The sequence below is a fragment of the Ammospiza caudacuta genome, chromosome 8 (genome assembly GCF_027887145.1).
Source record: "Ammospiza caudacuta isolate bAmmCau1 chromosome 8, bAmmCau1.pri, whole genome shotgun sequence".
In the NCBI taxonomy this organism is placed as follows: domain Eukaryota; kingdom Metazoa; phylum Chordata; class Aves; order Passeriformes; family Passerellidae; genus Ammospiza; species Ammospiza caudacuta.
Window position 1 is genome coordinate 14,043,072 of NC_080600.1, and position 26,348 is coordinate 14,069,419.

Here is a 26,348-nt window from a genome sequence, read left to right on the forward strand (position 1 = left end):
CCGGTTTCTGCGTGTCGCACCCCAGGCCGGCCCTTTCAGCCCCCCGGCCGCCCCGGGGGCGGTGTGCCCGGCCGGCAGGGCGGCTCGGCGCGGTTCCCGGGCTGTTTTCCCGAGGCAGGCCCGTGGGGATCCGCGCAGTTCCCGCGGGGGGGTCGCGGCCCCGGCCCCGGCGCGCTCCGGCCGCTGGGGGGCGCTGCCGCTGCCGGTGCCGCCCCCGCCGGGCGCTGCGTCACGCGGCGGCCGCGCGTGGGCGGGCGGCGGAGCGCGCGCGGGCTCTCCCCATGTGACCGCGCGGGAGGGGGCGGCGAGCGGGGGGGCGGGGGCCGCTCCCTCCCTCCCTCCCTCCCCTCCTTCCCTCCCTCCCCTCCTTTTCCCTCCTTCCTTCCCTCCCTGCCGCCCGCTCGGCCCCCGCGCACGGCGAAGGCGCGGCCGCGACGAGGCGAGGTGCGGCGGGGCGGCCGCGCGCCCCCCCGGCGGTGGCGGCGACAGCGAGGCGGTGGCGGGGACGGGGACAGGCTCGCCCACCCGCCCCGTCGATGGGAAAGGAGGAGCCTGGGCGGGGGGGGCGCGGGCAGGAACTTCGGCGGGGCTGAGTCTGCGGCCCCGGGACGGCACCCAGGGGGGCCCCGGGCAGCCGGCGGCGGCGGCCAACTGCAGAGTACGTGCGGGGCGGCCGGGGGGCGCGGGCAGCGCGGCCCCGGCGCCGCGGGGCACGGCCGGAAGGAGCGGGCGGGTCGTGCGTGGGTGCTTCCCGGAGAAATCCGGCGCGGGGGGGACGGGCGAGTGGGAGGAAAGTGCAGAAGCGTCCCCGCCGTGTGCGCCGCGGCGCGGGGGGGCCGCGGGGCGGGGGCGGCGGGCGGGACGGCGCGGCCGGGCCGGGCGGAGGCGGCGCCCCGGCGGCGGGCGCTGCTCCGGCGGGGTCCCGGGCGCCCCCCGGGCTCTGCGGGGCCGCGCCTCTCCCCGGCGCGGACGGCAGCGGTTGTGCGGGAGCGGCGGCGCCCCGCGGGGCAGCCCCGACGGAGAAGGCGCCCCGGGAACGTTCCTGACACCGGGCTCGGCGACCGCGAACTTTGTGCGGGGACCGCGGCTGCCCGTCCGTGCCCGCCGCCGGGGTTTCCTTGCCGGGAGCTCCATCCCTCGGTGCGGGACCCTGCTCTGGAGGTATTTGTGCGCTCGTCTCGTCCTTACGCGAAGGGTGTTCTTGCATGTTTCGAGTTTCTCATTAGTTGAGGCGAGGTACGGGTTTGTACGTAAACGCGGAGCTCACTCATCGGCTGTATTTTGGCACATCTCAGAGCTAGACAAGACTATTTAATTTGCGAAGTCTCTCTTCTGCAGCTACATGTAATTTTCTCCTCCTGCTAAAAGTCCTTTGGAAACGCTGCAGAAATGTAATGAATATGCAAAGCAGCCAGCTCTCAAACCCAAACCCAGTTTGTCTTCAGAGACTTTTCAAAACGCCCAAAGTCATCAAGATACATTATGAAATAATCACTTTTGCCTAAAATACAGGGATGTGATGTTTCACACTTTCTCCTTGTATTCCTAATTTAATTGGTGACAGCTCAATTAGAATTCACCTGAAATAAAATCTCTACAATCGGTTCGCGTCGCTCGCTTGCTTTTACTTCCCGTGCAGCCTTAAAAAGCAGGAAAGCTGCTCAGGAAACCCTTGTCCCATGCGTACATCCCACAGCTCCCGAGTTTTCCTTCTGCCGGTGCTTCACCCACATCCAGCACCTGCCTACTTGAGCCGCGCATCTTCCTTCCACCTCCGGGAAGTGTGTGCGGCTCCGGGCACGGAACCGGTGCTTTCCCCGGGTTCAGGATGCCGAGCGGGGCTGCCGCTGCCCCGCTGTCTTCATAGAGGGAGCAGGAATAGGTTGTGATTCCTGCGCTAGTTGTTTACAAATATTTAAGAGTGCTCTGTGGTGTCTCTGTGGTTTTTGTTTTCTTTTTTCCCAGGAGTTATGTTTGTGGTCAGAGTTAAGGTGACAGCCAGCGTTTGGAGGGGAGGGCATGGCGTGTAGGGTGATGGGCTGTGGATGTGAATGAGGTAATGTGGAAAATCAGAATGCATGGTTGTGGGTTGCAAAGGCTGAGTGAAAAATCTAACTTGTGATTTCCTGGTTCTCCCCTGGCTATAACCGTATGCAGCCTTGTGTTTATTTTAAACAGCTTTGTCTTCTGTGGGGAGTTTTCTGGCTTCTTTGTTCTATATGTGAAAAACTTAAGAGATGGCTGCCCTTCCCTGTGTGTTCTGACTCTTCTCACTGGTATGGACAGCCAGCAAAGAAGAGGGAGAAGTAGCAGCTGAAGTGCTGTGGCTGTGTTCATTTATTCCTGTAGACCTCCCCATGCTAGCTTTGCATTCCTGCCTCTTGCTGGAGAAAGGGTTTGCAGTTGTGTCAGATGTACCTGCTCACTCCTGAGGCAGCAGATCGTTCAGGCTGCCTTCTTAGGATTTGCCAGAGGACATGACCAGGCTGTTACTCCTGAACCAGGTTGGTTTGGGATCACAGATTAGACAGCCTAAGACTTATCGAGCAGGCTGCAGAAGAGGAGGATCACACACGGTGCCCCAGGGTCTTATCCAAGATGCTCTTCCTGGTGAGGAGCAGACACAAATGTCCTGGCTGTGAGCTCTCCCTCTGTCTTCTCATTGTGTAACCTCTTCTTGTGCTCACCCTTTGCCCCAAAAGCACAGTGCCCAGTGCACTAAGAAATGAGAACAGTGGTGGAAAGCAGTGTTTCAGGGCTCTTAGATGCAGCTTAAAGGTCACCTGGAAGATGTGGGGCGCTGAGACTTGAGTGGGTGTGCTAAGGCTTTGTGTAGCTGGCCGGCTGAGCAGGGCCAGCAGCAGCAGTGCCAGGTGTCCTTGGGGCTCACAGCCTCCTCGGGCTCAGGCAGTGCTGTGCTGCTTTCTCAGCACTCCTTGCTCATTGCTTGTCCCCTTCCCAAGCCTCACTTACTCCTGCAGGTGGACTAGCAGAGCTGCTTCCCGGGCTTTGTGGGCTGGGAGCGGGGCGAAGCAGGGACTGGAGCGCTCTGTCGGGAGAGTCTCGGAAAGGGGAGGGAGCCTTCCCCTTGGGACAGTTCAGAAATAACTTGGGATGGCATTGAGGTGAGTGCTGGAGGAGCTCTGTTTAATGCAAGGAGAAGAGAGGTTAAAGGAGGAGTGTTGGAAAGTGCCTTCTCTGCAGAAATCGGTAGCAGTCGTACGTGGAAAAATTGCTCAGCCCTCTCAGGAGTTACTGCGCTGAATTTGAAAAACAGAATGGGTCTTTAAAGTATGAGACAAAGGGATTTCAGTCTTGCTTTAAATGCAAATCTCAACGCAGTCTGAACCGTGGACTCTCTGCTGGTGCCTCCATAGTACATATTAATCCACTTTTATCTGTCATGAGGAGATTTGTTGATTAGAAGCCTCTGGGTAAAGGCTGCTCGTGGACTGGTGCTGCTCTTCCAGCCTGTGGGCTGGAAAAATGAGTTCAGTTCCATGGCTTGCCTGCAGCTCTTGGGCTGTGTGTAATTCCACTGCCACCGTCCTCCCAAAATTCAATTTAGCTCTCTGCACAAAGTCCATTTATGTAGATTTATGTAGATTTTGTGCTAAGATGAATAACTTTCAGAGGAAATGGGCCTTCTTTTAGAAGTTATATAAGTTAATTTGTGGTATTGATGGTGAAAAGTCAGCATCATTTGAAATGGGAGGGTAGGAATAGTTTACTGGAATGCCACTAAACCATAAGCTGTTAATTTTGTTTATCTTGACAAATTTTGTTAAGAATGGGAGGATTTTTCTAAGAAATTCAGTGAAATAATGGCACTTTTTAAAACAGTGAATTCTGTGTCCTGTAAAGAGTTACCTTTAAGTGATTTTCTTCACTTTCCTTGTTTCTTGTATCTTTGAGTGTTGACAGTACTTGGTTGATATCCTGCAGTTACCTATTCTTTCTGAAAGCCAAACTGTGTTTCTAAAATATGTAACTCTTAAATATTTACATTTTCACCCTGAGTTCCAAAGTGTGTAGTTTATTAGCTCTTAAGCTCACCAGCAGCTCCTTGAGGTTGCTGTTTGAATCTGAACTGCTATTACTGCCCTTCTGCTTTACACATACTGGCACACATATCAGGAATGATATGTTCAGCTGGTGGTTTGGGGGTTTTGTATATTTTGAGTCTTTTTTTTATTTCCCCTGGGCTTCATCTCTCTTCCTGAAGAGATTGACTGTCAGTATCCTGTTGCTGCCACATACATTCTGGGAAGTTTCTGTTGGCCTCCTGATTTTATTTTTCTCTAGTACAGTTAAATCAGAATTTTGTAGCAAAAGCATGGTCTTCCAGATGCCTCCTGAATAGAGTTTGGGCTCTGTTTATCTGTATGTTTGACTTGCTGAAGAAGAGGCTTATGTTGTGAAAGAACAACAAAAATACCCAAACATTTTTTACAATGTTTTTCATCTTCTACAGTATGCAAAAGGACACACTGTAAAAATAATTTCTGAGTTTTACTTTTGATAACCAATCTCCCAATGCCCCATAGCAAACGTATTTGCTTGCATTGCAGTTTTGGAGGAAGGGGAATTGCACAGTATTAAAATACTGTTTCCCTAGTGCAAATCTTTCTGTAGGTGTTGTTTTTTAGGTTACTACTGTGTGTTTTTTCAAGTCCAGTGTGATAGTAGAGGCAGAGCAATGTTAGCAGACCTGCTCAATGTTTTAGTTCTGTTACTTTCTCAACCAACTATAAATTACATGCTTTAGACCTTATTGATTGGTGGTTTAGTGTAATACAGTAATACTGGAAATTATCTGCTTGTTTCTGTGAAAGCCACCACAGAGTGAAGAGGTGTGTGTGTGAGATCCTAGAATTCTCTGAGGAGTTTATTAGTTGTGCTATAACTGGATAAGGGGTTTATGAAGTTGAAACTTGTGCACATGTTTTTTCCTGCCACTGTAAGAGCTGAACACTGCAGAGATCTGTCTGTTGGGAGCCTTTAAGCACAATTGCTGTATTGCTGGTGGTATTTCATGTCTCAATGACAGGCAGCCTTGTTAGCAAATTAAACAGGCAGGTGAATTCAAACTAAGGTTTTTAAACTATATGTGTTGGAGTCCATCAGTAGTTTAGCTTTGTCTGCAGCTGCTGTTGCTGCCATAATTAAGATGAGCAGAGGCATTAGATCCCTTTTATGTGGAATAGGTAAAACTGTAGAAATACTTGATTCTTTAACACTCCTTTAGTGACCCAACTTCATTAATCCTCTGGGGTTCTGTGAACCACTTTTCTTTTTGTTTTCCTTTTGCAGTCCTCCATACCTTCTATGGGGGAAAAATGATGCGACAATTGAGAAAAATTGAAACTGATGAGATTTTTTTTTCTTCAGGGAATCAACTATTCTGCAATTGTTCAGAATGTGTTTTTGGATCATTTTGATCTTAAGATACAAAAGAGAATAGAGTAGAATCTGTGAGTTATATTGGCTGACATTCTTGGGAGCAAACATGAAGTAGGAATGTTGAAAACAAGCCGGCTTTGTGTTTGAATCATGTTTTTTTTTAGGTGCATCACAACTATCTGCTGATTTGGTTTCTTTCAAAAATGTTTCCATTAAGTTAACAAGTCAAAAAATAGAGCTTTTGCCCCTTAATCATTTCTGTGGGTGTTCTTGTAATGAGAGAAAGAAAAGCTGTCCTCTGAGTTGACAGCCTTGTGGAAAGCTGGGTGGTGGGACAGCACATCTGGGTGTCGGTGTTTTGGTGCTCATCTTCTCTCTGTTCTTACTGCTTGCAGGTTCTGTCGTCCGTGATGGCGTCAGCTCTGCCCAGAACCCTTGGAGAACTGCAGCTGTATCGAATACTACAGAAAGCAAATCTCTTATTCTACTTTGATGCCTTCATTCAGCAGGGTGGTGATGATGTCCAGCAGCTCTGTGAAGCAGGTGAAGAGGAGTTTTTGGAGATAATGGCTCTCGTGGGCATGGCTAGCAAGCCTCTTCATGTCCGACGGCTGCAGAAGGCCTTGAGGGACTGGGTCACAAACCCTGGCCTTTTTAACCAGCCTCTCACCTCCCTACCAGTCAGCAGCATTCCAATATATAAGCTGCCAGAAGGGTCTCCTGCGTGGCTGGGGATATCCTGCAGCAGTTACGAGAGGAACAGCAGCACCAGAGAGCCTCACCTGAAGATTCCAAAGTGCGCTGCCACGACGTGCGTGCAGAGCGTGGGCACGAGCAAATCTGATGTGGGGAGCTTATCACTGCAGAGCAGCAGCGAGCCCAGGCTCTGGCAAGGACACCACACCACAGAGAGTGAGCACAGCCTTTCCCCAGCTGACCTTGGCTCTCCAGCCTCACCAAAGGAAAACAGCGAGACTCTGGATGCTGCTGCTGCTCTGTCAGTTGCTGAGTGTGTAGAACGTATGGTGCCCTCCCTGCCCAAAAGTGACTCCAATGAAGTCAAGGAGTTACTGAAAACAAATAAGAAACTGGCAAAGATGATTGGTCACATCTTTGAGATGAGTGACGATGACCCTCACAAAGAGGAGGAGATCAGGAAGTACAGTGCAATATATGGCAGATTTGACTCGAAAAGAAAGGATGGCAAGCATCTCACCCTCCACGAGGTAAAACAGCCTGAGTGGAACTGGGCTTCCTCCCCTGTTCCTACACCTTTGACAAGATGTGTTTACAAGATACTCTTCTTTTATGGGCACTTCTTGCTGAGTGATGAGAGCTGTGTGTCCGAAAGTTGTGCATTGAGTGCTGTAGGCAGGCCTGGCCTCACATGGAAATCTCGGGTGCAGCCCAGGTCTCCTTTTGTGGGTGAGTGTGTGTGTATGTGCACGTGGTGATTTGTTGTCATCAGAACTGCTCACTGGCTAGTGTGGCCTGTCAGACAGAAGGTTTAGAGAGTTTGGCACCCAAATAGCAACCACTAGCACCCTGAGCATGGCCTTGGGGATTCTTAGGATTTGGTACCTTCTTAAAGATAGTATTTCCTTGCAGCTTTGAGAGTAGACTTGTTTGGATCAATAACTAAAATTCCTTGTGTCTGATGTGATTGCTACCCTCTGCTGTCTTCCCTCACCTCAGGACTCTGCTCTGTAGCTTGTGCACTTAGATGAAAAGGATTCTGTCAACGAGGTCCCTACACCCAATGGCATGGATTATTTTTTGTTTGTTTGTTTGAATTGGGATGAAGCTTAATTATATAACCTGTGGCTTTTTTGGGCATAGTGGCCTTAAGCCTGTCAAGTGACATGCAGACTGCGTGAGGAGGAAAGGAGAGGATGTCTCAGTATTGATGGGTAGTTCTAATCTGAACGTTTGTCTTTTCATCCCTGAGAAGCATCTCTTGCCTTTGAAAGTTCCTGTGGGCCTCCCTTGCTCCTCCTGTGGCATTCCTGAGGCTCACACTGCATGTGTTGTAACGCAATAGGTGTGTCTGTGTGGGGAGTCGTTTCCTAGTGCCAAAGTACTCTACAAGAGGAGAACAAACATTAATTCAGAGCTCTGCCAAAACGCTGTTGATACGAATGCTGCATCAGCATTTTCACAGTTAACAGTGATTGCAAAATTTCAGTTGGATTTAAAATTTGGCATGTAAGGCTTAGCTCCCAAAAGGAAAGGCAGTGTTTATGTTACAGGAGTGCCAAAAAAACTGTACTGGCTTTAGCCTTTTTTCGCTTCAAGAAGAAGTTTTGTAGGTGTGTGATCCATAGCATAAGACTGAGTTCTCTTTATGCTTCTGAGTAGAAGGGCAGAAGGAAACAAGGCGTATTTCTTGACATTTTTATTTACATATTTACATTTATAAGGCAACTGCACATCACCGGCAGTGACTTGACAAGGGCTTTTACTGCAGACTGGGGAGACACTTCCACAGTAGTGAGCCACATTCCAACCACACAGTTCTAGCTGTGCAGCTTACACTTACGTGCTCTGTGGCTTCATGTCAAACATTTATAATCTATGAATTCATCTACTGTACAAGATGAGATCTCATCTTACTCCCCTGACCTTGTGGAAGTCTCCCTTGTAAAACAACAAGCTGTGTATGAGATGGAGGCAGGATTTGAAAGGATTAATTGTGTAGATGCCCTGTATACATGGCTGCAGATTCAGGATTCAGAGAAAGGGGGTTCTCCTCACCTGAGGATGGAGGCACTCGAGGTGTACAACAACGTGTGCCTCTGTGTGCTTTCACAGCCTCTCTGTGGGGTAGCAACTGCAGAAAATACTCTGAAATCTGGGCAGACTGTTTGTAGGATAATTTTCTGGCATCCAGCAGTGTACTGGAAGGTGGGCTCCAGGGGCACCTTTGTGTAGGCTCAGCTGTGGCTCTGCAAAACTGGGGGGATGAACCCTGGGGTAGTAATTGAAGGAGCGGGATAGCAGTGAACTGGAAGACAGGACAACTGCTCTGCCTTGTTAATTTTTTTTAGTATTGCACTACAGATCTTTACTACATCATTGTAAAACCACGTTTAAAAATGGAATGAGAGCATGGTTTGGCTTTAGGAAATATTTCTATCGCTATTGTGATTAAGGGCACAAGATCAAAGGAGTCTGTGGTTGACTTATGCCTCACTTACGCATGTGGGGCCTCACTGAACTTGATGGGAACTGCACGCATGCAAACAAGAAGAATTTGCTTGTAATTAGTTTACTGTTGGCTTAAAGAGGCTGGATTTCACAAAGTTTTGCCTTGAACAGTTTTGTCTTCATTTTCTGTTTGAGGCAGAAAATAAATAGCAGCAATGAGACCAAATTTTTTTTGTTTAAAATCTGCTAAACCAGAGTTTGGCTTTTGTAAAATCAGCCTTAGTGGTTTTTTGGTTCTGATAGCTTAAGGAATTTGCTGCTCAGAGGGAAGGACCTTAAACAACCAGGGAGGTAAGTTCCTGCAGGTCCAGAGACTTTTTCTGCACATGTTAATACGTTCCAGAGCTGTCATTCTGCCTCACAGTTCAAGGTTTCTCCTTGCAGCTGGCAAGGAACAGCTGAAGAAACTTCTCTGTGAATTTAGAAAGCTTAAGTAATGGTTAGCTTTTTAATGTAAAGATTTGGGTATCTCTGGCTCCTCAAGCAGAGCAGGGTTGGATGCAAATTAAGATCAAACATGGTAGAATTATCAGTGGTGAATTAGTGAGAATATTTTGTTTCAGAATGAGCACTGAAGTGTCTCAGAGGGCTGGAGCAGCCATTAGAGGCCTGTGAGAGCTGCAGACACTGGGCTGGTTGGAAAGTGTGTGCTCTTGGTAGGAGTATTTGCATAAAGCATTAATCTGACGTAAAATCTTCCGAAGGCGTTCCAAAACTAATAAACATGCTGTCCTTAATCCATCCCATTGTTTCAGTGTTACACAGCTTTTCAAACACAGAGAGCACTTAATGTTTAAAGTTGGACTGGAGGAGGGATGAGTACAAGGCATGCCCCTGAACTCAGTGACCTCTGCAAAATTGAGTCAAGTTTGTAATTTGCATTTTAATTTTTCAGTCTTTGTCTCAGTACCTATAAAAGGCAAAAAAAAAAAAATCCAGTTCAGTGGAATTAGAAAAACAAGCAATGAATTTTGTCTAGCTAAGTTTCTTCCTTTTCTTTTGCTGACTCACCAAAACAGTAGGGCTTGGTATTTAATTATGTGGTTTCTAGTGGAGGAGTCTGTGAACCCCATCAGATGGAAGTATATGCATCCCTCTCTTGCATGGTTCTGTGCTGCTCCATATCCTCTTTAAGGCTTCCAGCAAACAGATTCTTTATTTTTAGGCATGCAATGCTTTGTATCTGCAGTATTATGCCTCCTGAAAAGGCAGAAAGCCATGATGCACTTCAATTCAGTGAGTCTGAATGTGACCTGAAAGAGAAAACAGGAAAAACAAGCAAATAAACATTTGGCTTTTCTCACATATTAGGATAAACAGCATTTGCCTACAACTACCCAAAGCATTTTCAGTCATTTCAACTCTTTGCAACCTTTCAGCACTTGGAGGGATAAAAAATATCTCAAATTATTTTGTAAGCATTAGCTGTATTATTCATCCTTGGCAAAGTAATAGCTATCAGTGTTACAGAAATTAATGCCTCCTTTGGATGGTAATTATTTTAATCGGTGTTGTAGTAATCTTATATTGTATCTTTTTCCCCGTTGTGTTATTTTTCTGGAAAGACAGACATTGTGGAACAGCTGCTCCTGTCTAAGGGGTAATAGTTTGTTTTTTAAGTACCTGGTATTGTACAAACATAGTAACCTGTTCAGGTTAAGCCCTTGTACATCTGATCTCTGTGAGATTTGAGGTTTTTGTCTGCACAGAGACTAAAGGATCAGGCAACATATCTAGTTCACCTGTTAAAAACAAGTTTGTGCTCTAACATTTAGATGCCATAGGAAGTGCCCTACTGAGATCAGAGGCTTTTAGGCTAAACACAGGAAAAATTGCTTCTGAAATATTAGGAGCAGCAGTTCTGTGTGAGGTTTCACTAGAAATACTGCACAGGCTGCTGAGAGAAGAATCTCAGCTCTTCTTAAGACATGTTTTTTGTTTTCTCAACCTTCCTGGAGAGCAGGTGTTGCATTGGGCAAAATAAATGTTTGATAGTTTGGATGCCACCAAGCCCCATGGTGAAGGAGAGCGTGGCTGTGTGTTGTTCATGTGCTGTGACAGCTTCCATCCTTCAGGGATGGAGCATGCAGCGATTTGCATGAGCTGCTGGCCTCTGCTTTAATTCACAGGTGACCCTGCAGGGTGGCAGGGGTCAGGAGGGGAGTTCTTGTCCTTCTCCCAAGGGACAGCTGTAAGTGCAGACCTGCTGGTCTGTGGGAGCAGCAGGTTTGGTGTCTGAGGTCACACACGTGCTCTGCCGCCAGGTGCGGGGTCAGGGATGGCACATCTCCATCCATCATGGATGTGCTGACTGTGCTGTGGAAACCAAGCTGCTCTGCAGTATTCATTCACCAGCCTGGGACAGATACTGTTGACAGTAGCTCCAAAGTAGCTGTGCTCCTTTGCCAGAAGCCAAGCCTATTCAAAGCAGCTTAATTTCTAAAAGTAAAAGAGTAGAAAGTGCTGTGGGCACTTGGTAAAAACACCTGTAGTATTCTCTTGGCCTCTTGCTGTTATGCCTCATTACACGTTCTGGTGGCTCTTCAGCTGAGGAAAAAGTGAGAAAGCCTCTTCAAGCCCTGCTTGCTGTGGAAGGAGCTTGGAATAGCCTGTCCAGCATCTCAATTTGTGTCCCATGGCATTAATAATGTTGTGTCCATAGTGCTGACCATAGCTTCTTGGACAGCAGTACTTTTAAGCTGATATAATTCATGACAGTATCACAACTTCTTATAGGCTTCTGAAGAGCATTGCAAAACCATTTGGAGCTTCAATTTCAGGCTTTTCCTCCCCCCCACCCCAACTTCTTTATGAATCTTTTGCCAGCAGCAGAGGCACTAGAAATGTGTCCTGGCAGGCTCAGGAAAACATCCTTGAAACAAGTTACATTTGATTCATGTCTGAAGATAGTCTTCACAAACACGAGGGTGAGAAACATAGCTAAAAAAAGTTTAATCGTTTCTTAAACCATCACCTTCTACAGAATTTATTCTGTATTCACAAGGGAAAGCCATCTGTACCCACACTGTCAGGGTGGTTGGTTTTTTTTTTCCCCCAAGTCTTGGGCATATTGCGTTTATAAAAATAGTCTTCCCTGTAAGCCAGGCTTTGGGAGCCAAACACTGTGAACGTTCAGAGCTACTGTTTTATCCTGAGATTTAATTAGTGCTGGGATGAAGCAAAAGCAGTGCACATTGAGACAGTCTTACAATAATGTTTCACTTTATGAACCAGCTACATTCATATCTTTCCTCTTCACAAAGAGGTTACCTGGTTTAGTGAGGGGTATAAACAAACTGAAGAAACACCCCAGGGTTTAGTGTGCAATTATAGATGATTTTACTTGTGATCAAAATTCTTTATTATTTCAGAAGATGTACATTTACAAGCACAGTAGGTGAAATTGTGCCTGTGTGTTTGATTTGCAGCTAACAGTTAATGAAGCAGCTGCCCAGCTGTGTGTGAAAGACAACGCCTTGCTGACCAGGAGGGATGAGCTCTTCGCCCTGGCCCGGCAGATCTCTCGGGAGGTCACCTACAAGTACACCTACAGGACCACCAAGTAAGGCTTTCCTTAGCTCAGAGGGTCTGCACTTTTGGGGAACCAAGCAGGCTGACAGCATTTCTTCTGAAGCACTGGACACACGTCTTCTTGCTCTTCAGTTAGTCCCGAAGCTTATAGACTGATAAGATTCAGTTGTCTTGAATTACCATTTTATTTGCTCTCTAGTTTTGCAAGTATTTTGAGGATAGTGCACATTAAGAAGCATCTGAGAGGCTGGTATTTCAAGCATTTGAGGCATTAATGTGTTTTGAGGTGAATGTAAATTGGCGTAGTAGCTAGAGATGCTCAATGCATCAATTTCCTTTTTTCCATACACAGATTTGGCTTGTTAGCCAAAAAGATAAGGTCAGGGGGAGTGGCTTACAAGCTTCCTTTAAAGGAACTGAAGCTGAGTCCTAATTTCAGTTGTTACTGTTCTGTCAAATGAACTGCTGTAATGAAATGGTGACAAAGGCTTAACAGCTTTTAAATACAATTAAAACCTTAGCATTAGTAAGTATGATTGAATATCTTGATACTTTCCTTACATTTTTAAATGCTGATTCCCTTGCCTGTAATGTAATATCCTTTCAAAATACATTTTGCTACCCTTCTAGAAAGTTTTCCTTTGTTCCCCTTTCTTCCATAGAGATTCATATAAATATACAACCATTCTGGATAAGCAGTGCCAAGGGCATTTCTGTAATTCTCTGTGCTTTCCTTTCTTTCTGGAAGGAAGAATCCATGAGTGTTTTGATGCTTCTGAAAACAACACAAAATACTTGTGTTCCTCTATACTTGAATGACTTTCATTGCCATGTCAAATTGAACTGGAGGCTTCTTTTGTGCATCTTGTTCTTCCCTGATCTGTTTTTTTTTCCCTTGACTCCTTTTCATTATTATTGATAATTGGTGTTAATGTGCTGTTTACTGATCGTGTATGTGTTTTCTCTTGTAGATCTAAATGTGGAGAAAGGGATGAGCTGTCACCAAAGAGAATCAAGATAGAGGTACAGTAATGTGACTTCTGTATTTTGACCTGTGTGTGCTGAAATTCAGTTTTGTTTTGAAGAGATCTGTCTTAAAGAAATTTGTCAGAAAAACATTTGATAGACAGTTGATGGGTATGAGAGAGAGAGGGTGGGAAGACATCACCAGTGTCTCTGTAAATGTAAGTGTTTGATGGAGAAACCTGTAGGAGCAGGGGTAAAGAGTAGGATTTGTTTAATGGTAAAGATACTCTCAGTGTTTTGCACTCAGAGTGAGTAGGAGGGGAGGAATGGGACTGACTGACTTCCTGTGGTGGAATAAGCTCAAGCACTGTAGGAGATGTCTTCCCATAAGGCCTGCTGCTTTTCAGTCAGCATGAGGTGGAGTTTGCCTAATTCACTGGAGTCAGCTGTTGATCATGTCCAAAATACAGAGTTCTGGATAAGGACTGATGGCAGAATATTAGCCATCTCTGACTGAGCCATAAATTAGGACACAGATCATATTGAAAAGTCAAAAACTATCTAAAAGGTGTATATCTCAACACAAAAGGTTGTGCCTGTAGATATTAAATTACAGCTTTTTGTAATGAGTTTTGTGTCTAATGCATGTATACATGGCTTATGTATACACTTGCACAAGATGTTGCTTAGGGAGATGATGGGAATTCCTTGTTAAGAGTGCAGGAGCAGCATATATGTAGTTTACCTTTTTCTTCAGTTACCACTGCTGGAACGTAAATTTGAGGCCTGTTAAAGTTACTTGTAACAAAAAAATAGAAAAAGCAAAACGTACATATATATACCTATTACCTCATAAGAATAGCAGATCTTTCTTTATAATTTGTGTTTTAAACAAATTACTGTTTCACCGTTACGTGGGTATCTAATTCATCTTTAGCATTGTGGGTGTTTTTTATTGTACTATCTACTCAAAAAGGTGTAGGTTAAATGTGTGTTAGAATATGAGCTAGATTTGTATGTGACACAGATAGGTGATGTATTCTCTAACTGTAGAGGAAAATTGCAACACATTCTGAAATGTGTTTCTCATATGCAATGCATTCTGTGATAAATGATGCACTGTATGTGGTAATGCTTTAATTTTTTTTTTTTCAGTACTGCAGTGCTTTCACCTGTACAAAGGCTTTTCCTGTGAGGGAAACTGGTGAGAGCAGTTAGTTTTGAAAAGGTATAGAGAAGTTCATCTTATTGAAGTGAACTTATACAAAGTTCCATCAGTGCATATACAGTTGTAGTTTTGAGTTTATGTAGTGCAAAATATACACGTGCAGTGAGGATTCACTGGTAGCTTTGATAAGTCAGCAATGTCGTTTTTGTGGGTCAGGATTTGCTTTTCACCTCTGCTTGTTCTTTGACCCACAAAAAAGAGGAGGGAAAAGCTGCATGAAATGATTTTATCCAGCTTCACCTTTATCAACAGCCTTGATCAGCCTGTTGCAGGGTGGTTGCTTGGGTCTCCTCTCTTTTGTTCAGTCCAGCCCTAATTTGCAAGAGCTGGTGGGGAGCTGCCACTCTTCTGCTTGAAGTAGTATTTCAATGACTTGGATTTCAGCATTAGAAAGTTTTTCCTTCATTCAGTAATAATTGATGATGAGCAAGTGTCTAAAATGACACACTGCTAGGGAGGTGCTTTTTTTTTTTTAAATCCTGAAGATTTACAGGATCTTCATTGAAAGAAAGAGTAAAATTAAAACCCTGAAAAATACAAGCTGAAACTCAAGGTTTTCTGGAGAGCAGGATATCTGGACAGCTTTAGGGGATGTGTAGTCTCCTATTTTCTGCATGGTGAAATCTTAAAAGTGTGGAAGGCCTGCTTCTTTTATACCCTTTATAGTTCAATAATTCTGAGAAAGGATATTTACTCGGTTCTTGTTTTATTACCAATTATATTATAAAATGCTTGTGAAAATTTCATGTCCTAATTGTACAAATGACTATTTCAGAAATAGGTCATTTTCCCAAAATAAGAAATTGAAAATTAAATTGAATTAAATCTTCAATCTGATAGCATAGCATTATTAATTTTGAAATTACTGATATTGTTATCAGTAGAAATGTCTTTTTTCCTCACAACTTTGGGAGTGTTTTAAGGAGGAGAAAAGCATTATTTCTATGCATTTTAGATTTGAGGTACACTGTAAATGTTGGGCTTTACTTCAATGAAATGTAAAAAAGATGCAGTGTGACATAGTAGATCACTGCTGGTTTGGGTTCCTAGTGCTTGCATTTTTAAAAAAAAAAAATAAAAAGTCCTTTTTTTAGTAATATGTTCAGGGATTTTTTTGGTTATGTTTTGGTTTGGTTTTTTTGGAAAGGTGAAAGTAAAAAGGAAAATGGTAGCAAATGCAGTTCTGGGTAAGATTCCTTACACTGTTTTTGTAGTTGTAATGCCTCATTGTGGATCTGTTTGCTCGCTATCATGAAAATACAGAAAGGACCTGAACATGGGGTATATTTTTTGTTGTTATAACTAGTTCTTTTCTGTTTTTTTTTTCTTTTTTTCTTTTTTTTTTGAGAAGAGTCATTTTGCCTTTCTGTTTTAAGGCTGAACTCTGTATTTTGATTCACCATTCCTTTAACTATTAGTCATTAATGTCTTCGTGAAGCGTGGCCTAAAATTACTGGGACTTCACTTTGGAAAGACTTCACAGCCTGTTTGCATAGTGTAAAAGATTACTTAAAAAAAAGATGAGTTAATTTCCTGAAATATAATAACACTTAAAAAAGCCTCCAGAGAGGCTCTGAAGGTCATCCTTGAGCAGAGCCAGCAGAGAGCTGTGTGTGCAAGCTGCAGCTCTGTCAATCTGCAGCCACATTGTAAATTTATCCTTTTCATGAATATGAAACCCGCACAAGCATTACAAAGAAACAATGTGCCATGAATTACATCAAATTACCTGTAAAAGCCTTTCTCTTCCCCTGTGAGCTCTCCCCCTCTTATTCGTTGAGTGGGTGGGTGAGCTGTGGGAGTGAAGTGTAAAGAGGAGAAGGGGAAAAAATTCCAGGCAAATGACAGACTAAAGGTGTGGAGGGAGTGAAAAAAGGAGTGGAGTAAATTGGTATTTGGGAGCAGATTATAAAAAAGGAGTTGTAGTTCCTAAATCTGCTCTGGACAAAAAGCAGGACAGGCAGATAGGGGTGGAAATGGCACATCCTCCCGCAGAGCAAAGATCAATCCTGCTTAGGTGTTGTGTGGCAGGGGCACCCCTTATTTTGTCACCTTCTGTGACTCAGTGCTGGCACCACTCAAAGCAGTGAGCTGTTGTGGCAGCAGCTTAGAAAGCAAAACAAGTCACAGGTACATCAGGCAGAGGTGGAGGAAGAGGCTCCTCATCGCTGTTGGGGTTGACAAAGTTCCCCTTCAGAGTCTGTGTGAACAGCCTAGAGAGGAAAAAAGGAGAATTTAAAAAAATATTCTTGCTGTCTGTTGTCGGAAGAAATGATTTTGTGTGTCTGTGTCTCCATTCATCTGAACAAGAGGGGTGGGAAGAGCTTTCAAAACCTCATTCCCCAAAGCTCAGTGGGAGTCAGGGGGCACAGGCAGGGAGACCTGAGCGGAGGCTGCAAGGAAGCATCTTCCCTTGGTGCCAGTATGGGTGGAAGAAGGAGAGAAAAGCCCCACCTCCACTGTTTCTGAGAAGGCTGAAAAGAAAACCAAAGTGTGGGATTTGTTTTTTTCACAAAAACAGCAAAAGCAGTAGAAGGTACTGTTTTCATAGGAAAAATGTCATTAGAGGGAGCGAAAAGGCACATGTGGGACTGGGAACATCTGCTGCACAAAACCGCTTGGAAAACAACTAAGCAGCAGCATGGCAAAACAAAAATGCTGCAGTGCATGCAGGAGGACCTCAGGCAACCATGGGGCAGAGCAGCATGGTGCTTGGTCCAGCATTCTCCTCATCCCTCGGGGCACTGGGGACAGGCAGCAGTGGGAAGGGCTCTGGGAAGGTGATCCAGAAGGTGTTATCCTTCAGGAATTACCTGCCTGGCTGAGGGGGGACTGGCACAGCAGCAGGCAGCCAGAGCCACCTTTGGGAAACAGCCTGGTTGGTTATAGGCAGGTGATCACAAATGTGTTGTGAAGCACTGTGTTACCTGTTTTGTTGCAAAAATAGGATCCTGAGTGATAGGGTTTTGTGTGTTCAGCTTCTCATCTTACTACACACAATCATTTTCCTCTCCCAAACAGATGCAGGTCTTAACTGTAGAAGTGGTCAGTGCTCATGGAAATGTGCTGCAAAGCCTTTGTTTCCAGCTTAGGCTAGAGGCTTTGTGGCAGTTAACCTGGCTGTTGTGTTTATTTGTTCTCTGAGGGAGCGTGTTGGGTGTTTTAAAGCAATATGCAGCGTTCTGACAGATTTTAAGGTGTTTCCCTGAGCATAAAGAATAGGTTTAATGGCATTACATTGCACTGAGGTCCTGGCCATCTGCCTTGGGTCAGACCCCTGCTCTGCAGGTCAGTGGGCAGCCTGCCAGTGGAGGGAACCTTGTAGTCCTTCCCCTGTGTTTTTTCTGGAAGATCATTTCTATTTTCCTTGGGCTGTAACCCTTTTGTCCATCTGTTGTCGAAAACGTAATTATTGACATGTATGTGTCTTTGGAATCTACAGGGCAAATCTGTCTAATTTAGTGTGTTTTTGAGACTGAGGTCTGTAGAACCTCAGTGACAGATGTCATTGTTCTCAGGTTTGGGTCTGTCTTAAGATCAGTGGCTTCCTCTCACATTTCAACAGAGCTACCTGTACTGTGCTTTTGTAAACATTTCTGGATGTTCCTCTAGTGCACATGAGCTTTCCTTTTGTAACACCAAGATAGATAAACCCTTCATTTTGAACCTTTGCTTCAGTGATTGTTTTAATGGAGTCTGGCAGGCTTTCACAGGAACTTCATTTGCTTTATTGATACATATGCAAGCAGCAGAAGAGATTTGCATGTCATAAGAATTTCAGACTGGAAGAATTATTGAATCATGCTTTCTCATAGTCTGTAAATTTTCCACTGTACTTCTGAAATGGTGATATTTCATTTTGTGATACAAGTGTAGGTTCTGTGTGAAATATGTTGAATTTCAGGAGGCTTTCCTCAGTTTCACAAGGTTAGTGTATATCCTTGCCTACATGTAAACTTGATTCCTGAAAAGTGACAGAAACCATAGGCCTAAATCTGCCTGTCAAGGCTGAATGTAAACTAGTTTAGTGTGAGTAACAAGGCTATTCTGGATTCACCTGAAACTTGAGAGAGATGAGATTTTCTGTGCCATTAGGTATATAGCAGTTGCTGTGGTTTATGCACAAACTTAAATGAAGTGGATAGCCCAAACATGTAAATTGCAGTCCGGAATTTTCACAGAAGTTCAGGAATATGATTTTTAGGTTGTGTTTTTTTTTTCTTCTATGTGTACATAGAAGGTAAAGAAAAAATAATATGTCCCTCTTGGTTTGGTTTCTTTTTATGCTCAATAGGATGGTTATCCTGATTTCCAGGACACAGTCCAGACGCTCTATCAGCAAGACAAAATGCCACTTGCTTTGGCTAAAGGAAAGAGTGAAGACCCAACAGCTCTTAATTCCCAGGTAAACCAACTACACTGCGTTGTGAATAATACAGGCTGTGTCTTTGTACATTGGTTTTGATGTTGTTGTTTTGATGACTAAATTAATTCCCATCAGTTTTAAAAGGCTACCTAGCTCAGCTGTGATTGCATCACTCTTAATTTGGGTTTACCTCCCGAAACTGTTCTGTCACAGTACTACAGCTTTGGCCTTGTTAGTTCCAAGGAGGTAAGATGCAGCATAGTAGGCTTGAAAATCTGTGGTTGCCTGTTGGGAGCAAGTAGGGTAGTATTGGTACAGTCTGTGCTGTGTTACTTGCGTTATCCATTGCTATAAATGGAAAGCTCAAGTTTCTGAGGCGAGAGGAATAGAGTAGGCGATCTTGGAGTCCTCTCTGCTGACATGTCTTACAAGAAGAAAGACCAATGTGTTTAGGAAATAAGGAAACCTCTGGATCTGAGAGGATAAATTGGCTTCCTAAACAGCACCTAGCCTGGTGGAAGTGCAGTGTTCTTGAGCAGACAGAAAGCTTTGTATAAATGAAGACAGGTTGCCAATTTTTATTTTGTCTTTTCTGTAGCGTATCCCAGCCTCGAGGCAAAATACCCATCTCCTACTGCCAGTTCTTGCCAAGGAGGGATTTCATGCTAAGTTGCAACAAATTTGTTTTGTATAGATGATTTGGGGCAAATGTAATCACCAAATTTGCACATAAGATTACATTTAGGAGTTACCTTCCTGTTTTCTGAGAATGGATGTGTTACCCTATCATTTACTTCCTTCTATTGCAAAGCAGTGTTAAGTCACACAAATCTGGGATACATCAAATGCAGTTACAGCACATGTTCTGATGTCACAGAATAATTACATGAATTGTTTTGTATATAAAGTTTTTGTTGGTCGCTGCCACATAACAATGGACTACAGATTTAGTTCAAGCTTAAACATATCTGCAACTCAGTAGGTTTTTTTGTGGTGATCAGAAGCATAACTGAAGTTTAAAATTCTGGTTTTATCCCAAGCAAACAACAAAGATGGCATGAGTGAGAAATATTTTATTCCTTTTAAAAATTAATGTATAGTTCAAAAGTTGGTAAGAGGAGTGACAGAATAGCAAAGTTAAACCACACTTGTAAGTAAACTGAAAATAGTTTCTCTTTTTACCTTCCTCCCAAAACAGTGCTGGAGCTCTCAGTGTTCTTCTGCAGACCCTGATGAGCTCTGAGCCAGATTATGTAAATGCTGGCCATGCCTTACCCTGCTGTCAGGGTCACCATGGTGCTGGAGAAGCCCAGGGTTTGCTGGGTCTGTTAGGCTGTCATTGTACATGTTCAAATTATTGAACTATGCTGAGCAAGCAGCCTTTTGTGGGAAGTCAGGGCTTTCAGCATCTCCCCTGAAAAGTGAAATGCTCTGCAATGAATAGACCTCTGTAGCAGTTGAAACAATTATGGCATTACCTGGAAGGAAAATCAATTTTTCCTATCAATTGTACGTGTTAAGTTTGTGTACTTTCTGTTCTTATGTTCATTGTGGCTCTTCTAAATCAACTTTCTTGACTTGTGATTTTCTTCTTATTTTTGCAAGATGCTTATTTACATTCTCTCAAGAACAAGATTATAGTGAAAGTTAGAATTCTCTTGGCATTAAAGTCAATGACAAACATTCAGACGCCATTTCCTCCCACATTGCGCTGGATTGTTTAGCTCCACTCTCTAGAGGTGTATAGGTCTTGTTCTTCTTCTAGACAGACATTTCACACCTTTATCCCCCACAAACATACTGTCATCCTACACTTTCAGAATGGCAGATTTTTAAGCTTGTGTAGTGCTGTTTCCTAAAATAAAGATTCCAAGATGTCTGGTGAAATCTTGGCATAAGTTTTTAGCAGATGTTGCCATTGCATTTAGAATACTTTCTGGAATACTTTGTGAAGGCATATATTTGAACAGAGCTAACTGGATAATTAAAACATTCTTTTTTGCTTTTCTTGAGATTTTCTTCACGTAACCTGCAGTCCTAAAGTGCAGGAAGTGATTTTTGTGTGTTTTTGAAAAACAGAATTTAATGTTGCATTTCTGGGTAGATGAACTACAACAGCTTGCATTTTAAGTACTCTTGAGTGACTCAGATGTACATTATGAAAATCTCTATGGGTGCAAAAATATTTTGTTTGCTTCATAGTTTTGAAGAAACCGTAAAATACACATCTGTACATATGAGTCAACAAAAACCACTATCTAGGCTGTTAGTCTTTTCATCTGATCCTGTTTTTCCCCCTGTGTTTTGACTTGCTCTATGTATGTATATAGAGAGAATCTTTTTTTGTTTCAGTTGCAGTCGGAAAAGGTGATGGCAAAACAGATGGAGTTTCTCTGCAACCAGGCAGCGTTAGAGAGACGTCTTTCCACAGGGTGTTACAGGCAGAACTCAGAAGAGCACAGCCCCAATGGCATGTCATTAGATAATGCTGATGGACAAGGTATGGTAGCTCCCATAGCTCCCAGGCACACGCTGCTGCCAGCACGGACATTTGATGTTATGCAACCTGCAACCTCTGTCAGTGGTGGTGTTTATCTCATGCAGAACCCTGAGCACTGAATGGACAAGACAAGATCTCTGTCTCTGCCCTGAAGTGCTTACTGTGTAAATAATGCAATCAGATGCACACTGGGGTTCTGTTCTGTTCCTGTTGTGCATCTGGGCGAACTGCTTTCCCCAGGGATAACTTGGGGAGGGCAGGAGGTTGGGTGCACTGCTGTTCCTGACAGCAGGACTTTGCTCTAGCTTTATCCTCAGTTTTGAAAACAGAGCAGAGTGTTGCATTTCATTTGTGTTCTTGCTTTGAGAAATTGGAAATAAAGGAGGTAATATAGTTGGTACCCCTTTTTGTTTACCTGTTTGTGCAGTCTAGGAACAAAACCTGAGGAGCTGGCTATGTAAATTACTTAGCACTAAGCATGTTCTAATGATGTTCTTAGTGGCTTGTTATTCTTCAAAAAGCTTACAGTTCTGTGGTTCTCTTTGATATACGAACTGGCTATTCCTTGTCTTGAATTAATTTTAGGAGTGTTTGTTTTGCTTGAGCATTTCTGTTTAGATCACTTTTTTTACTGTTGTGAATTGAGACAAAATGTTGCAAACAAGAAATACAACCAGAAGTTCTTGTGTCTGTTTTTTAAATGCTAGTTTTTCTAAGGGGGTTGAAAAGAACAGTAGAGGGACAACTAAGGGAATCAATACAAGCAAGTGTTAAAAACCAGATTTTCATTTGTGTGAATTGGTCAAGAACGAGGTACAGAAGTAATCATGAAGAATAGGTGTGTGGATCCAGCTTTCCTTGGCCCAGCAAGCTTCTTTGTGCCATTTAGCCATTGTGCAGGGAAACTGGAAATTTTTTGGATCTCGGAGGGATTGTGCAGTGGGAGAGGAAAATTTTTGTATCTCAAGAGGATTTTTGAGCAGGATAAAGGGTTTTTTCAATTTTTTTGTTTTTGTCTGGCTGAGTGTCCCTTCCTAGCAGTGCCTGTGAAGTAGTCTGCAAGGCAATATATTTACATAAGCCTCGTTTTGCTAGAAAACTTCTCTGAGCAGCTAGAATCTAGGATGCACTTTTGCTGGTAGAATTAACATGTATTTAAGTCTGTTTTTTCATACTGATTTTCTTTTAATGCATCAATATCTCACTGTGAACAACCTGCAGGTGAGAGACCACTGAACCTGCGGATGTCCAACCTGCCAGGCAGACAGATGCAGCACATTTCACTTGATGGAGAGCAGCACGTTGGGAAATCTCTGTGCAGTGACTTGATCCGGCTTTACCCCAGCGGTGAGGCAAAGTCCCAGTCCTCGGGTTAGTGCTGCCCCTGAGAAATTACCCTCCATTCCTTATTTTCTGTGATCTCTCTGAGGGAAGCAGCCAGGAAGGCAGGCTGGCATGCATTGTGTGTAACCATGCCATCAAGGCTTTGGAGAAAACTCCAAGAGGAGTGTGACTTGCTAATCTAGAGTCAGGTTGAATATTATTTGGGAAAAGTTTAGGAGATGCAGTAGCTGGGATCAGATAATCAAGTCCTGACATGTGTCTGTCCTTGGTATTGACCCAGATTACTGCTATTAAATACTTACACTGCATCACAGTGACAGCAACATGATTATGACAAGGCTTCCTTCTGCATAATAGAATCAGGCTTTTTATAAAGAAGATGTCTTTATTTTGATTTATAAGGACCTAGCACTGTTTCTCTGCTGTGAACTGCATGTCATGCAGTATGTCTTTTCCACCTGGGTTTCTCATTCAGTGACCTCTGCTCACTGCCAGTCTTGTCATTCACCTCTGGCACTGGGAGAAACCCACTCTAAGTTTGATAGAAGAGAGCAAGAATCTCTGTGGGTGGCTTCAGTGTAATACTCAGTGCACTGAGCTAAAGCCAGGAGTTCTTGAGAGTCTTACAACTTCAGAAGCAATAATTAAATCCCACCTGAGTTTTAAAGATGCAGTGGCAAAGAGGTTATTTGAAAGACAAGGTGCAAAAATAGATGTTTTGAAAACCAGGCAGAATCTTGTCTGTTTCACTTTGGGATACTGCAGTCTTGGTTCACCTCTTCTGCAGATTTGTCCCAGTCCCAGTGCTAATACACTTAGTGAAATCTCTAGTGGAAGATTTTTACCTATTTTCTCTCAAAATGCAAGTGCAGAGTGCATCTCCATTAGCCCCTGCTGCCAAAGGGGTTGAAGTGAATCTATGATGCTTCTCTGTCATCACTGCAGTGTAACCGAGGTGGTTCTAACCCAGCTGGGTAGGTTAAACACCAGGAGGAGGAGGCAGAATTTATTGTTTCATCTGTTGGTATTTATGTGGTTCTTGGACCTTTTTGTTAATTTAAGAACAAAACATATTTGCTTCCAAACAGTGTTTCAACTTCTTTCTTTCTTTCTTTTCTCAATGCAGAAGGCCTTGGTATATTAAAGGATTTTCCTCATTCAGCTTTCAACAACATTGAAAGGAAGGTCATAAAAACAGAACCTGAAGACACAAGATAGTCATTCTGCTCTGGAAAACAGTGTCATAGTAAAGAATGAAACTTCACAAGAGAAAAAAAACCAGCCTTAATAACCAGTGTTGCCTCATTCAAATAAGAGATTTCAATAGCCAAAGCCTAAGAACTGGTACAGTAATCTGTGGAAACAGGAAAGCAAGAGACACTGCAACTAAAACAGTAATACAGGTGGATAAACATTCCTGTAAAAGTGGTTTTATAATGTGGGAAGATTCACAAATTAATATTGTGGGTCTTCATTATTTAAGAATGTATTATGTATTTGTATAACTTATCACAGTAAATCTAGATGTCAGGACGTGTATTGAGTCCAGTAGATGTGGCTACAGTTCATTTTACTTGAAATTTCAATGTCTACTTCCAGTGTACCTAGCGTAGATATGGTTGTTAAACATTTGAATTAAAAATCATTGGAGAATTAGGAATGCAAACCTCGTGACACAATTAACAGCAAGTTTGCAACAATATTTGTAGAAAAAGGAAAATGCATACAATATTTTCATGGTTTAAAATGTTATGTGGATATAGCATTTGATAGACCTAGACCCTGATTCTGTATCATAGCAGATGTACTTGACACTTAACTATTGCTACATCACTTCCAATGGTTCCAGCAGCCTTTGTGTAACACTCTCACAGCATAATACCTACACACAGCTCAGGAGTGTGGGAAATGCCAGTTAGAGGACGGAAGAGTCCACATGATTGGCTCCTATTTCCTCAGGAAAAACTGGGGATTGAGGTACCATATAATTACTAAATTTCATTTGGTAGGAAACTCGAGAGACCAAGTTGTATGGACAGGGCTGCAAAAATTGTCATTCAGACCATTATAACTTCTTGGACTTCTCTGTGGATTTAAAAAAAAAAAAAAAAAGGCATCCCGAGTGTGGCAAAGATGAGAAACGGTGCAGGATTTATGCATCAGTGTAAAAGGTTGCACTTGATATCCAGAAACTATAAGATTTTTTGGAGGAGAAAAAGGAGTTGTCTTCAGCACATAACTCCTTACTAAGTGCTGTCCAGCCCACATGATTCTATGAATATACTGTATGCTGCATACAGTATGCCAATACGTTTCTTTATGTATGTGATTAATTAACATCTGTATTCTTTATTTATTTGACTTTTTTTTATTTTTTGTACATGTTCACTTTTGAAGATGTCATTTTATCTAAGGAGGAGTAGTTGGCATATAACTTTGGAATTTACCATGGTGTGTGTGTGTGCATCCATCTTTCCTCTGTGCTGCTCTGCAGTCAGGACAGTTACATGTCTCCAGTTCCAAACACAGTTTGTGCTTACAGTGTGTTCTGGAGGGGAAAGGGAGAGCTGAAGAAAGTGAGTTACCATGTCAGAGGGTAAACTTCCCTATTCAGGTGTGCACTTCATGTCTGCAGTTTACTCTGTGTCCTAGGTGTGTATTAACAAACCAGTCAGTCTCTGTTGTACTGAAACGCTCAGCAAAATGTGAGCTGAAATGTCTACACTGCAGTCTCTTACCACTGTAAACATATCTAATTATTTTATCACTTGATTTGTGGAACAAAGCTTTATAGTAGAAACACCAGTAAAACAACTTTTTATACTATTAAAATGTTTGGTTTTTTTTAAAAAAAATGTTTCTTGAACTGTATGGTACTGTTTCACTTACTGAAGTATCTTACTTTAAGCAATGGAGTTTGCAGCTTTGCTGTTTAGGCATAAGAGATTGAATGTGTAGTTATATTTCCTCTTTCCTGTTGTGTGAGTTAGTAGCACGGATGTTTCTTCAGTTTGTAACATTAACCAGTGCCCTGGTTAGTACCTGAGTAGTTTTCCTGAGACGTGTAAGGAACTTGTTAAAGGACAGTTTAAGGTTTGAACTGTACAGCTTGAGCAATAGAAGGTACCAAGCAGCAAACCTTTAGAGATGCAGGAAACATTTGGTTTTCTCCAACATCTGACACCATCAAAAGTTGTGTGTGGGTCACAGAAGAAGCTCTTAAGCTTGGTGGTCTCTTCAGTTAAAGTGAGAGGAAGGAAAAAGAACTTGCTAAGCAGCACGCTGTTTCAGTTGAGTCCAGAATTTATTTTGTAAACACTAATGTATTAAATTTGCTATAAATTAAAGTCTATAACAGTTATATTTTTGAGTTGTAAATACAGTACTTGTGTCACGACCAGTTGGTTATCTCCAGAACGATATTTCAGTTTATAGTCCAACAGGCCATTTCAGTCTCAATAAGCTGGAAGCAATTTTTTTTACTGGTTTGCAGCTGTATGATTTTTATTTTTTTTTATCCTGGGGTGGGGGAGGCGGGAGGTACATTCCAAGATTGCACATACGCTTGGTAATAGCAAATACTCAAGCATTGGTCTTTCCATGACAAAGGTCTTGGTGGACTGCATCCTGGCCAGCCTCTGGAGTCACAGGTAAAGGCTTGCCCTCGTCTGCTCGGGAAGGTTTGCTAGATCCAGGGTACTCTGGATCAAAGGCCAGCCCTGCAAATGATGCCTGTTTTATTCACATGTTTATATTGTTGCTTACAAAATAAAATTCACCGTGAGAACTCTTTAGTTTCCCCA

The 26,348-nt window shown here is 43.2% G+C and overlaps 1 protein-coding gene across 5 annotated transcripts; it reads left to right on the forward strand.

The window, feature by feature from the left end:
• Positions 1-408: 408 nt before the first annotated feature.
• Positions 409-26,348, forward strand: NAB1 (NGFI-A binding protein 1). 5 transcript variants are annotated; one of them, XM_058809308.1, is made up of 8 exons: positions 409-444; positions 5,799-6,629; positions 12,039-12,172; positions 13,113-13,164; positions 18,630-18,740; positions 21,054-21,201; positions 22,423-22,572; positions 23,672-26,348. In XM_058809308.1, the coding sequence occupies exons 2-8, from the start codon at positions 5,814-5,816 to the stop codon at positions 23,761-23,763; spliced, it is 1,503 nt and encodes a 500-aa protein (XP_058665291.1). In that variant the 5' UTR covers positions 409-444; positions 5,799-5,813; the 3' UTR covers positions 23,764-26,348. The 5 variants fall into 5 exon arrangements, with proteins under 5 accessions (XP_058665291.1, XP_058665289.1, XP_058665293.1 ...); XM_058809306.1 differs by having other exon boundaries at positions 422-658; XM_058809310.1 differs by having other exon boundaries at positions 422-658; positions 22,423-22,548.